General features: G+C 42.1%; 2 protein-coding genes across 2 annotated transcripts; one reads left to right on the plus strand and one right to left on the minus strand.

The window, feature by feature from the left end:
- Window positions 1-1,088: 1,088 nt before the first annotated feature.
- LOC119011677 (purine nucleoside phosphorylase-like) lies at window positions 1,089-7,023 on the plus strand. Its single transcript, XM_037084996.1, has 6 exons — window positions 1,089-1,244; window positions 3,034-3,203; window positions 3,290-3,393; window positions 4,254-4,429; window positions 5,110-5,300; window positions 5,953-7,023. Exons 1-6 carry the CDS (start codon window positions 1,216-1,218, stop codon window positions 6,168-6,170), a joined length of 888 nt encoding a protein of 295 aa, XP_036940891.1. The 5' UTR covers window positions 1,089-1,215; the 3' UTR covers window positions 6,171-7,023.
- Window positions 7,024-9,956: 2,933 nt separating this feature from the next.
- LOC119011675 (RB-associated KRAB zinc finger protein-like) lies at window positions 9,957-13,948 on the minus strand. Its single transcript, XM_037084994.1, has 4 exons — window positions 13,512-13,948; window positions 13,225-13,277; window positions 11,734-11,827; window positions 9,957-11,637 (listed from the first exon to the last, which is right to left on the minus strand). The coding sequence occupies exons 1-4, from the start codon at window positions 13,717-13,719 to the stop codon at window positions 10,610-10,612; spliced, it is 1,383 nt and encodes a 460-aa protein (XP_036940889.1). The 5' UTR covers window positions 13,720-13,948; the 3' UTR covers window positions 9,957-10,609.
- Between the last annotated feature and the right edge of the window lie 563 nt (window positions 13,949-14,511).

A 14,511-nucleotide genomic window follows, 5' to 3' on the forward strand; every position in this document is an offset into this window, starting at 1 on the left:
ACCCTGTGTAATGACACAACGGGCCTATACTCGGTTAAAAGAAAATTAATCATCCTGATTTGTGTTTTTCTGTTAAGTCACAACCATTCTTTTAATAAGCTATGTATATAGCTTGGCTTTTTAACTATTTTTTTTCTGTTAATCTCTTTATCATCCTGTCACCTATTATCTCTTAATAGGGACGAAATGGTAAGTAAATTGTGTTACCCCAACAAACACAACTTCTTGCATCCTGCACCAACTCTAAACATAAAATCATAGTCTTCGAAAGGACACATTGGTGATGGGCTAAAACAAAACAAAACAAAAACTGTTCACAACAAACTAAATTAACAGCATTTATTACATTAGTCGGGTAAACATTTATAGTATTCTTCGTATTAGTTATTGTATCAAAAGACTGTCAGTGTCAGGTGAGATGAGATGAAATTCAATTTGGCACAGCAGAGCAAGAGTAAATAGTTTTTTTTCAAACTGATACAATATTATCTTTAATCCTGATGCAAGTGTTGATACACTTGATGTTTTATTAACTTTTTTTTGTCTGTATTAATGCATTTTGCATACCTGCTTTTATTAACATGTTTACAATACAATGTCTATATTACAGACAGACAGCTAAACCAGTTTATTACGCATCATTAAAATCCATTCAAACGTGTTTTCACTAGATACGCAATTTACCTGTATTTTGACTGATGTATGTTGAAAAATGTAAACAGTGAAAGTTGAAAATTATATTAATATATAATATTTTTATGGCAGTTTTTGACATGGAACATTTTTTTGTACCACGGGTTCTTTAAGTATATATTTCATCAGTTGTAGGATTGTTAGCTGCACACCGCTGCTAGTTTTAGCTATGAGGAAATCTTTTATTTACATTTATACAACAGACCCTGCTTTTTAACAATAAACGTGTTTCTTTCGTCCTAATGGTCATCTCGATGACTGGTTTCCGACTGGGTTTGAGCTCCTGAACGCACCACACGTTGCCTGGACTACGAGCACATCAGAGGTTCACCGAACAACGCCTGTGCTCTGACCAACCAGAGCCTCTGGTGGGCTGTGACGTAGGGGGGATGTGGCAGCCGCGCTTTAAACAGTCGGATGGGGGTGTAACCGTAAAACCGGTCCTTCCATCAGGAAACTCGGATAGCTCGAGTTAATTTAACACGGAACAACCTGCCGACTGTCTCTGCCTCACGCTTCATCATGTTCTCCATGTCCGAGTATGTGTCCGGGTGAGTACATGAGTAATTACTCTTATTATTTCAAGGGATGCGATTTAAAACATTATTTCAAGGGATGCGATTTAAAACATGTGTTGTGCCCACATTTTTACCGTAATATTCCAAAATATGTCTTTAGATGCTGCCCTTAAATCATTACCAGGTTCCCATCGCTCATTTCCACAAGGGGGTGACATGTGGAGGCTGTATACAATTCGCTGAATATCTTTAAATGTGACTACATTTGCCTCAAATCCCCCGGAGAAGCAGAATCTCTCGGGCTGTGTAATTAAAGTGATTAATTAAAGAAAGAAAAAATTGAAGAAGAAGAAGTAGAAGAAAAAAAGAAAAAACGAGCTGTCATGATGACACGCTCCTGAGGATGCTGCCACATTTTACTTCCTTGTCATGGAGAAATAAGCTCCTGGTGGTGTTGCTTGAAGGATAAAACGTGCTTTTCTGTAGTAAGCGTTTATAACAGAGAAACGCGCGGACTGCCCCGAGTTGTCGGAAGGAAGAAACCCCCGTCCGGTCCATGCGTTCCGCCGTGACGCCATTCCTACAAACCCACCGACCTCTGAGTCACAGAGGAAGCCGAGTTATTCCGTATGAACACAAAAAGGAGACTATACTTAGTCATTCGGTGACTGGTTGAGTGACTGTGTGTGTGTGTGTGTGTGTGTGTGTGTGTGTGTGTGTGTGTGTGTGTGTGTGTGTGTTGCCGCTGCTGTGAGCTTTCATGTGGCTTCATAGTCATTCGGTTCCTCATTCAGTTTGGCGGAGTTTGGCACACAGCAGGCAGCCACATTATTAGACTAGCAGCCAAGAAACTCTCGCTTTATTCGCAGGGAAGTGAGATTGACTCATGTTCACACTGCGCCTCCTGACAAAGTGCAAAGTGATGAGAATGTAATGATGATAATGGGTAAAACTTAGGCGCACTGTCGTTTTGGAGAGGAAATTTCTAATGAACAAACTGACCCTGAAGACAACACAATTTCATACTGTTTCACTTTGTTTGTATTTGGGGGACCCTGCCACTTTTTTTGGCTTCAAACGGTGTTCTGGGTATTAGTTATAATTTCCTCAGAGAACAGCTTGTTTATTCAGTTATGAAGAAAACAAACATAGTCTACTCCAAAACTACACAGTCCCCCTTTAAGTACAATTTTTACAATTCCACCTCACACAGAAGTTACTGATTTACTGTGTTTATATTTGGCGGACAGTGCCAGCTTTCTAGCTTCAAACAGTGTTCCGGGGACCTTATTCACCTCTGAGAACAGCTTGTTTATTCTGTCATGGGAAAGATGAATATACAGTGGCATATAGTTTGTATTATTACCTCATTATTATTAAAAATATTAAAATTTGCACTTTGAATTTCTTCAAAACTACAGAGTGCCCCTTTAATCTAATCAAAATTCAGTTTACGCTCTACTCCGCAATCTCGCAATCTTTCCAAATACCACTTAGCAACTGCAGAAGTACCCACTAGAGTATAAGTACTAGTGGTCGGGAAAGAAAGAGACAGAGAGTGTGTGTGTATGTGTTTGTGTGTGTTAGGATGTGTAAAGGTCCTGGTGTTTCATCATATGATTATGACGCACTGTTTTCACAATAAAGCCTCTCAAACCTTTCGGTGATTGTACAGGATGTCCCCACCTGCCTAAATCCCTCTGGTGAATCAGATGTTCCTTTTATTTCCTGGTGACTGAATGCAGCATGACCAGTCTCAGTCCATTCTGAAAACAGTTTAGTACATACATGACTTATGTTTGTTTTTGTGACTCTCTCTCAGTGACAGCTATGAGGAGTGTCGGGCCACAGCTGACTGGCTGCTGTCCAGCACGCAAGTGCGGCCCACTGTGGGAATCGTGTGCGGTTCAGGTCTGGGAGGGCTGGCCGAGGTGCTCAAGGACCCTCAAGTCTTCAAATACAGTGACATTCCAAACTTCCCCAGGAGCACAGGTATGCACAAGCAACAGCTGGTTATGTTGGTGTTTGAGCATGTTTTGGCCTCTAATTAAATGAACGTATGTGTGTGTATGTTGCAGTGCACGGTCATGCTGGCCAGCTGGTGTTTGGAACACTAAAAGGAAAGCCGTGTGTTTGCATGCAAGGCAGGTTTCACCTGTACGAGGGTTACCCCATCCAGAAGGTGAGTAGAGGTTAACAACAGCGCCGTTTCGTATCCAGCATGGGATGATGTGACATTTAATTTCTTGTCTGACATAATTGTGATCATGATACCTTCCAGATAAATTATCAACATATTCTTAAAACTGCACCAAAACATACTGTAGTTACTTTAATCTGACATGTAGTTAGGAAGCCAATCATTTGATTGCATTGAGGAATCTTAAACATGTAAAAAAAAGGTCTTTCTACACAAATAAATGATAAATATGAGGTGGTTTGCCAAGTTTCTCTTTCTCCAGACCCTCAGAGATGGTTTTGATCACATGAGAGGAATGTGCCTTGAAATGTAGCGTTTATTAAAAAAAAATTGTCAGAGCTGCCAACGTCCAGAAACGTTGTCCATGTTCCCCGGACTAATGCTGAGACCTCACAGTTTCCATGAAAACTGCCAACAGAGAGCTCTGTGAAGTAACTGGGACACAGCTGTTGAGTGTTTGAAATGTAAAGCTGAGATTTCAGATGCAAAGCTTCCAAAACAAATAAAACCTAAACCAGCTATAAATGTGTTTTGGGGGGACAAACCCTTTAAGTTTTGTTGATAATCTATTGTAGACTTGAATTAATTCACCTGGTGTCTGGTCACAGTCTGAACAGTTGGAGATGTCAGGGTTTGTTCCTCCACTTGTTTATTCTTGTTCAGTGAAACAACCTCAGGCAGATTATTTAATGAATAAACCTTTAAATACCTTTACGCCTGAATCGTTGTTATTACTGTCAGTCACATCACAATCCTAATACTAGCCGTGCATATTCACGGTATAAATGTTAGGATTGTCTGTGCAAGCGTTTGATTGATTGATTTTACCTTGTGTTCTGCAGATCACGCTGCCCATGCGTGTCTTCAAGCTGATGGGCGTGGAGACGATGATCCTGACCAACGCAGCCGGAGGCCTCAACCAGGACTACAAAGTGGGAGACGTGATGATCATCAAGGACCACATCAACATGCCGGGCTTCGCTGGAATCAACCCGCTGGCTGGACCTAACGATGACAGGTAGGCGGAGGAGAGGGAGGGGTGCTGCTCATATTGTCTCTGTTTCAAAGCTGGATATGGTTCATATTTTATAGACAACTTGTTTCCCACTGGGGTTTCTTTCTTACAAACTGGCCTGACAGAATTCAAAGCTAAATTTTTCTTAAATCAATCTGTCATCAGCTGAAAGAGACCAAGTCATTATTTTAATTCGAATTTTCCCTCCAGGAATCAATAAAGTGTTTTTCTAGTAGTTTCAAGAAGGCAGTCGCTCCTTGTTCTCTGTTCAAATGACTCAGCTGAACACAGATTCCCCTTCTCACCCATCATGGGTTTTTTTTCTGTATTTTGGTGCATTTTTCTAGACTCCTACACAAAACTGCCACACATCAGCAACAGTAAGCTGAGTGTCGACAAAAGCACTTATTGTTCTCGATGGCTGCAGGGTAGACGCACCAAAACACTTCAGCACAACTTCTAGCATTAGAGCAGAGCTGTGTGTAATTTCAGTGCATCCGTGTCGAAAAACAGGTGACTTTGATGGTTTTGTCTTTCTCATGAGAACGTTATCAACATTAACCAATCTCAGAAACTTGGTGTCTTGCTTCAACAGTAATTGAGTCATTTTGGGGGATTTCAGTATCACGTAGGTTCCAACGGTTGGTTAAACTTGACTCCACCCCCCACCTTCCACTTTCTAGGTTTGGTGTCCGCTTCCCCTGCATGTCTGACGCCTATGACCGCGAGCTGCGGCAGCTGGCCCTTGATGTGGCGTCAGATCTGGGCTACAACGACTTCCTGCGGGAGGGAGTGTACTGCGTCCTGGGAGGCCCGTCGTTCGAAACCATCGCAGAGTGCCGCATGCTGCACAGTCTTGGTGCCGATGCTGTTGGTGAGTCCCACGCGCACACACACACACACACACTAGCACTTAGAACTTGTGACATTCCCTCAATCCCAACCAGATTTATGTCCCATTGAAAACCAGTGAAGAAGGTCATTTAAAATCTTTTACTTTGTTCTTATATGAAAACAAATCCAACATAACTTAGATCGCCAAAGTCCAGTTATTATTATAACTTGCACAGTTACCACAACCACACACTTAAGCCTGATCTTTACCTGAACCTTTACATAACTTTAACCCTTCTCCTATATTGAGACTTTAAAAAATGCCCTTAATCTCAAGGTTAACATCCAGGTCATCACAAGACTGAAGCAGGGGAGCACGTGCACACAGACACATTCACACAACACTCAGAGAGGAGTGAGTCACAGGACAAGTCATTCAAAACCTCACTGCTGAGGAAGTAAAAAGTTTTTATAGTATCTGTGTTGTCATAAAAATCAATTTGGGAAATGCATCACACCAAACACTACGCATAACCAGCAAATGACAGTCGGGACCTTGATGTTTAAAAGTAAGTTTAGACAAGTTGAAAAATCTTAAATCAAGAAAACGCGCCATGACTAACATCTGAACAGCTTGCAGTCACATATAGTAGTCAGTGTAACTTATCACCTCCTCCTTGTCTTCACCGCAGGGATGAGCACTGTCCACGAGGTCATCGTCGCCCGTCACGCCGGGATGCGTTGCTTCGCCCTGTCGCTGATCAGCAACCGGGCGGTGATGGACTACGACAGCCAGGAGAAGGCCAACCACGAAGAGGTCCTGGAGACGGGCAGGCTGAGGGCAGAGCAGCTGGAGAAGCTGGTGTCCACCATGGTGGCTCGGCTGGAGCACAACAACAACGCGTACTGATCATCAGACCGACGCGGCTGCACCTGCTCTCAGGTCGGCTGTCGATCTGCTTTATGGAGAAGATTTTAAAAAATGCTTCCAAGAACGCTAAAACACTGTAGTTTTAAACCACCTGGACAGGTTTACTACTCGATCAGATAGTTTAATTAGCTCATCTTCATTTTTGTAGTCGCCATCAACTGTTACTTTAAGTCTTAATATCCTGGAAACTCTTTTTATACACTCCTCTATCAGCAGCGTTTACATTTTAAGGTGTATCGATGAATGACGTCACTGTTCTGTACTGCAGTAGTTCAAATCCCTGCTGTAATATAGTGTACTGTATTGAGACAAGTAGTGTTTCAGTGAAACAGCATTGTATTTTCTAACTTAATAACTTTTTAACTTAATAAAATATTAATATTTATTCTTTTAGCTCTTTTACATTCCCTGATATCAGTCAACAACCAATCAGAATATAGTCATATTTACGTTTTAGTTTTTAATGTAGAGGACCAACTCATCGTGCATGTCTTCATCGGATCATGGGCAAAAGAAAGAAATAATTGTTTAATATGGTGTAAAAGATGTGTAAAATGTTCTGATATATTTATACTGAATGTATTTAAGTAGTGTTTTGTTTTTTATTTGCTTTCGTAGTACATGAAGTGTTTGATGGACAGAGGTGCATAAAGGGATTATTTAATGCATGAGACAGTTACCAAAGTACTTAGATTTGATCAGAAATTCTTTCTATGTCTTATCACTGTATTAACAGACCGGGTTTATAGATGTTTGGGCTTTTAGAGGTACTTGACTAAAACATGTTCAAACTGTGCATCTACTTTTACAATAAAATGACTCGACTTGAAAACAATGTGGTTTCATTTGGAGATACATTTGGAACTAAAAGGTCAGATCGTCTGTTCCTGGGATGTGTGAGATCGTTCCCTTTAATGTGTGATGTGTCCAAAAAGTAAAAAAAAAGAAAAAAAAGAAATCCACCCTCAGAACTCTCACTGTTAGTCTTCAGTCTCATTCTTCCATGTACAAACTTTCCCCTGACCTATCTGATCAACTTCTTCCCAGGTTGTTTGTCCTTCGCCTTATCGGCCATGTTTACCCTCCCTTTTCTCTGCTGTCCGTTCGCTCTGATACTCCAGACTACACGCTGCCTGTTCCCGCTTTCTTACCCAAAATACATATATCCACTGCCACTTGTCCTCCTCCTCCTCCTCCTTTGAAAAAGAACTCAGAAAAACGTTTTTTCCATGACGCTCAGGGATCAGTGTTTATGGCCATACAAGGTCGTGAGAATTTTATGAGCCGTCTGTTCTGCTGCAGCGAGTGTGCAGGTCCAGGTGTCCTGACTGCACTGATATACTGCAGTGTAGGGAGGCATGCGCAGCACGCACTGACATCCCTGCAATAAGGTTAGATTTATGACTACACACGCAGATCTTTCAACTGTTAAAGGTTTTTTAAGGAAACTACTCTGAAAAGAAAAATGCACTTCATGTTTAACATGAGACTGTGGATGTAGTGGAGGTTTGAGAGTTTTGGGTTTGTTGCTTCTTGAAGCGGTTTCACACGTGGCTGCTTATAGGGACGGTAAAGTCAAAGGCTCTGACCTGTCTGGCTGTCTGCCACCAGACAGTCTACAACTATCTGACCAGGCCTCTTTGTAAAATGTGAAATTTAGGCCTTATATTTTTCAAATAATGTTAACAAACGCTGATTTGACAAAAGGTGGAGGACCAAGCTCTAGATGTGTTTACATTACAGCATCATTTTGCAGAAATATCTGCTGTATTTCAACATCTGTGGGCAGGGAAAGAAATAGGCAAGGACAGATGAGTAGACGCCCCAGCAGGAGTCCTCACTGATCTTACTGGGAAATCATTAACTTCAACACATGAACATCTTCCTGTTAACACCTTTGTATGTCAACTACAAATGTTTGCAATGAGGCTCTGCAAGTATTATAGCTGCTCTTTTAACTACACTGACAACCTAGAAAGGTCTCAGACGTGGACTGTAGGTCAAACTGTTCCACAGCAATGTTTGTACTGTACTTTACTACCTGCATAACTCTCTCAACGCCAAACTAAAGCCATGTCGACCTGTAGACACATTATTAAACTGTATAAACAACATGGAAACTATACATAAATGTACTACAAGGACCTTCTGAGGAAAGGAGCTGCTCTCTGGTCTGGCAGTCTGGCATTAAAACAAAGTTCACTTTGTTGAACCGTTCTCATATAACTGTCATTAATCTGATGTAGCCACAGATACATAGATGAACTCATTGCTATGCATCCTCCAAACGTGTTTAAACATTTTAGAAAGTATGTTGTGTCTTTCTTTGACTAGCTTACAAAAAATTCATCAGCTAGCCCGATGACGATCTTTATGACAGGAGGTGGGGATGGTGCTCATACCACAGCAGCTGCCGGGAACAACAACAAAAAAGCTCCTTGTAGCTGCTTGAAAACTCAAATCAGAACACAAACTTACGTGCGAAGTAGCTACCAGCATGTTCCTGATAGAGATGTATTGATGGTGTGTCCAGATGAACCAAACCCAGCACAGCGTCCCTGTTGACATACCTGATGCTTTTTTTAACTCTCTGCTCTGGAAAAACAGGAAGACAATCTTTTATCTAAAATACCTCAAAGTCTAGTAGAGCCTGTATACATCTTAAAGGATATGTTTACCCAAAAATCTAATTTGGTCATTATTTTCATCACCCCCATGCTGATGGAAAGTTGAGGTAGGTTTCGTAGTCCACAAAACATTTCTTGAGCTTCACAGTGTTGCAGCATTTTCCCGAACAAGATGGGAATTGTTTTAAAATGTTGAAAAACAACTTAAACAAAGCATAACAGTGCCAAGCAGCTCGCCCAGTGTAATCCCAAACTGATCTGAAAGACACCCTTGTATGACTGAGCTTGTGCACCCACTTCAGATGCTAACTCATCTCATGCCACCTCTTTTAGCTTAGCAGCTACAGTGAAGTCCACATCTCCCTCATTTGGGAGAATGCTGTTAACGCTGTTTTGCTGTGAAGCTCCAGAAATGTTTTGTCGATGACAAAACTTTGTCCATCTTTCCATCAGAATGTGGGCGAGTGGATAATGGCTATGTCCTCATTCTTGGGTGAACTATTCCTTTAAAACAAACATCTCAGTTTTACAGGCTTCCTGCTCTGCATAGAGGATGGAATGAGCATCTGAATTAACCACATGGCAACAACAAGCATGAATGTAAAACATGTCTCCGGCAGTGACTGTATGAAAAGCTGTCGAACCATCGAAGATCACAGTCAGGTGGCTGCTTTCATTTTTTGCAAGCTTCAGCTGCAGTTCAAAACTGCAGAACTGGTACATTGTAGTTCCCTCTCTGCACAGAGACGTGTGAAACAATGAGTTACGCTGCCCTCTGGTGACACCTCATCGACCAGAGTTTAAAAAAGATTACAGGCTGGAATTATGTCACCAATCTGATCTTGTCTGAATTTATATACATGTACATTTTTCCTTGCTGTCAGGAAAGCAAACCATTTTAAAAAGTTTGAAAGGGTTTCCATGCTTGTTTTTCCACAATTTTCTGACATATCATAGACTAAAAATGTTTTTAAAAAATTATAATCAAAGATTCATAAAACATTATTAGTTGCAGCCCCGATTTTGAGCACTAAATTGTAAACACATTTTTGATTAAACCAACATAATGAACGGTCAGTGATGAACAAACTCAACACAGGGAGACATCCAAAACTAGAAACACTTACAGTCCAGCTGCTGATTTGAACTGATCCTTTAATATAAATCATAACAAAGGGCAAAGGATTTTGGGGGATTACATCTGATGGAGAAAAAAAAAATTCAACCGGGAACAATAGTCAGGCAGGTTTTTTACCACTGTTGACATCACAACATGAACCTGAGAGGTGATTCACTCTGCTTGGCTCTGAATGGACGGGGGAGAGTTTATGGGGATAACGAGCGTCTTGTGCTTTTACAGTTTCAGTGCTGAGATGAAGTAAGGCATATTTCTACACGAGAAGCTGAAAAAAATGGTGTCGAAGAGTGAAGATCAGTATGCCGGGGTCTGTAAGAGGATGTTTTTGTAACGACTCCACACTTCAGACCTTGTTTTTTTTTTTTTTTTTGGATTTCTAGCTTTGGTGGTGTCTTAAAAATACTGACTGGTGGGAACTCAGCTGCATTTCAGTTTTAATAATTATAGGACAAAGTAGTTAAAAAAAGAAGCAAACGTCTTAAAACTGGATGGATTTTGCATAGTAAAATATGCATTAATATACAAAGTCTGTGAGCAATGCCACAAAGCTACAAATCCCAACCGAGGAAGCTGCCGCTCACTGGCTTTTTGATTTGTTTTGAGGGTCATTTGTGTCTTTTCACCTGAGCAACACCCCGTCACACACCTCCCCCTCAGCTGTACGTGTGGATGATTCTGTGCCGCTTCAGATGGTGCATCAGGATGAAGGTTTTCCCGCACAGCGAGCAGCTGTATGGCCGCTCCCCGCTGTGCGTGCGCTGGTGCACCCTCAGACTGCTTTGCTGCGTGAACCTCTTCCCGCACTGTCCGCAGCCGTACGGCTTCTCGCCCGTGTGTGTCCGGTGGTGTATGCTGAGGTGGGATGAACACTGGAAGTTCTTCCCGCACACCGTGCACCAGAAAGCCCGCTTTCTCTTGTGGCTCTGCTGGTGCAGCTTGAACTGGTGCAGGCGGCTGAACGTCTTCCCGCACTGCGAGCAAACGTAGCCCCGCGCCATGCCGGAGAGAGGTCTGTGCGAGGCGTAGCTGCCTGTGGTGAAGGTGTTGTGCGAGGGAGTTACAGCTGGTCTCTCTCCAGCTGTAGTCTCCCTCTCGGGTAGATCATCCGGCTCCCTCAGAAGCGAGTACATTTGTTCTTTCTGCCTGTCTTGCTGTGTCTGGTTACCCTGGTTATGTCTGGGCTCAAAACTGGACGACTGTGGAACATCTTTCTGATACTCGCTGTTGTAGTTCCCATTACAAGGCCTCTGCGAGGTCGGCTGCTGCACGCCAGCCGGCTTGGCCGTGTTTGAAACCATGTGAGCGTCAGCGGGATCCGGGAACGTGTTGGAGTACTCCTCCACCACGCTGGAGAAGTCAGGAAAACCAGCATCAATGTCATTACCTTCGATTATGGACGACCACAGCTGATTCTCTCGTTCATCGATGGAAAAGTCAGCAGCGAGTTGAGTCTGCTTCCCTGCGCCGTGCTGGCATCCATCCTGACTGAATCCAGATCGGCCCTCCTCCTTCTCCGTCTTGACAGGGAACTGAAGGCCGCTGATGTCTCCTGCGAGCTGACCAGAGCTGTACAAATCACCAAACTCTGAGGCTTTTTGCCTGGCGACCTCTGAATGGTTCAACTGACGGTTTTCTTCAAGCTGCTGGCTCTCAGGGGCATTAGGGTATTGTAAAGCAGAACCTGCGAGTGACAGATGTGAAAAAATCAGAAGCATTCATGAAGTTAATGACAAGCAAAAAGTAGGAACGCTGCACAAACTCTAGTTCTTTCTCTCACCAATCGGTCCAGCAGAATCGGTGATCCACAGCGTCTCGTCAGGACTCTCTTCTTTAATTGTGAATGAAACATGAGCATCATCAATCTCAGGAAACTAAACGAAGAGAGGATTTCAAAACAGGAGGCCACTGTTAGAAATACTGTAACAGTCACACTGTGTCACAATAGAGCCCGAAATGCAGATTTTATGATGTGATCAACACGAGCTGAACAGACGTTTGTCCACTTGGGGGCAGCACAAATTGTAAACCCAACATTGACAAATTATCAGCTAACAAAGTAGATTTGCCAAACCTGTTCGCAAACAGATGCATATATAAAACTCAGGTGAACAGCAGCATTTAACATGCATTTTAAGTTGTGTCTCTGGCCACCCAGCAAATATAAGTCCATCATTAACTCTTCTTTTCGATTTGTTTGCACTCCACTGAGGAGAATATCTGTTTCTTTAGCTGCTAAATTCTCCTCTGTGTTCACCAACTAGTCGTTTGTTTTCTCTGTAAACTTTGTGTAGTGTACAGTTTGTTTTTCCACTGTTCTGCTGAAAACTGGCACCAGCCACACTGATGAGAGCAGAGAGACTGAGCCAAATCGGTCAAGTTGCGGCAATAAAACCAAAACAAAGAGCTGAAAATCACTAAATCATAGAGCTTTAGAGTGTTGCGGTAAATTACCTGTGGATATGTTAATTCATTTTATGCATGTTTGACACCAGCGTTTAAGGGACATAAAGAGATGTCTTCCGTCCCTTAAACATAATGGAACTAGAGGGCATTGGGTTTTTGATGCTCACAGCACCAAAAAAGTTGAACAACTCAACAGCAACATCTCTTTCCAGGAATCATGACCCAGTAAGCAGTGTAGGAACTATTCTGTTCCCTCGTTCACTAGCCAAAGAAAGGAGAATGGCACACCTGATGGACATCTTATCGTCTTTCTGTGCAGTGATATGGAAAGAAAATGGTTCTTAAACGAAACTGCTCACTTATTTTTTGTGGATTGTCCTGAGCAACCAGGTGAAAATTTCAGGTAAGAGACATTGTTGTTGTGTTTATTACTTTTTTTTTCTTTTCTTGAGAAGCTGAGGGCAATCTATTATATTTGAGACGAACGCAGACACCCCACGGGCCGACGTTTTCAAAACTCGGCAGGTCACGCCAGAAAACAATCTGAATGGGTGAATAACGCTACAGGGGAGAGGAAAAATATGTATTTATTGATAATGGAGTGAACTGATCCTTTAATTGCTAATTAGGCGAAGATGAAGGGATTCCTACTTGGCAAAAAAATTCTGTTGGGCCCCTTTTTAGCCCCAACTTATACCCTTCTCTGAACACTGTGTTCAAGATATTAGCACAAACTAGTGACTGACTCTGGGGCCCCTGGTGGCCCTGGGTCCTGTTTACCTTCTCTGTCTAGATGGTGAAGTCAGGTACATACACACTGATGTCCCTGACATAAATCAAACTTAATCATGAAAATGACACAGACCTTAATATCTCCTGTGGGATGCGGACAGTCAGTTCCTCTGTCCATGTAGTTTTCTGGTGCAGAAAAGGAAATAATACATTAAATTGTAATTAAAGGAGGAAATGCGTCCAATTTTTGTTACAATGTACATACATGTATAGGCAAAATAACAGCATTTCTGCAGCACTGCCTTAGCTCATCGTAAATGTAATCACATGTTTGACACTTCTGCATTAATATGCATGGCACATTAATTTCCTGGAGTCGCTAATGAAGAGCACAAATTAAAGGAAGTGGACCATCTTTACCAAAGCCTCGCTGCAGCTGTGCACTCTTGTTCTCCATCATCAGCAGTTTCCTCTTCAGCAGCTCGTTCTCGCTCTGCTTTCTGGATATCTCGAGGTGTAAAAACGCACATTTGTCATCGACTAGTTTGGATATCTCTGTCACTGCTGCTTTCACCAAAACCTCCATTATTGAGGACAGCTGGGTCTGAAAGGGGATGCACGTCGCCATGATAATTCATGCAAAGTAACGCGTGGAGGGTAACTGCGGTTTGAAAATGTCCTTCCACGCAATGGGTCTTTCAAAAATTGCGAAAAACAACGCACTAAATGTTACATCCCTGTTTGTTTCTAGCTAGCTGAGCCTCTTCTTCCGTGTAGCGGAGGGGTCTACCGTAAGTACAGGAGGAGACACGCAAGAGACATTACAGTCGACGAGGAAGAGGCGGACAGGCATGCGGGCTGATGGCCTTCATGTAGTCAGTGTATCAGTCGTTTCAGGTGAGACTAAAGGTGACTTACCTTCACTCGGCTGTCAAACAGCCGCACAGCCTTCTAAGTGGCGTGCTGCTCTAAGTCATAGCTGTGTAATAGGAGTTAAAGTTTTAATGTATCTAGTATTAAATGAACTGAGGAATCACATCTTCTAACAATAAATGTACTCCAATAAGAGCAAGAAAAAATAGAAATATATTTACATGTATGTATGTATGAGGCCTGGATCAATATGAATTATTATCAAATAATGAAATATTTGCCATCATAAGTGGTATTTTTTCACAAAATCAAATATCAAAAAGCGGTGTGACAAAACGAGGCGCTGCTCTGACTGTATTCTAATGTATAATAGTGTTATTTCTCACCTGGCAGGCCCTCGGCCCTCGGCTTAGAGGGAAGAGAATCAGTGACTAGCAGCAATTAATATTTTTCTGTTGCTCTGACTATACATCCAATTCAAAAGTTCCAATTTTATATTATTTTGTTGTTTAAAAGTGTTTTATACATTACTTTAAAGGTAAAAGAA

This window comes from Acanthopagrus latus, chromosome 21 (genome assembly GCF_904848185.1).
Source record: "Acanthopagrus latus isolate v.2019 chromosome 21, fAcaLat1.1, whole genome shotgun sequence".
NCBI classification, from domain to species: Eukaryota; Metazoa; Chordata; class Actinopteri; order Spariformes; family Sparidae; genus Acanthopagrus; species Acanthopagrus latus.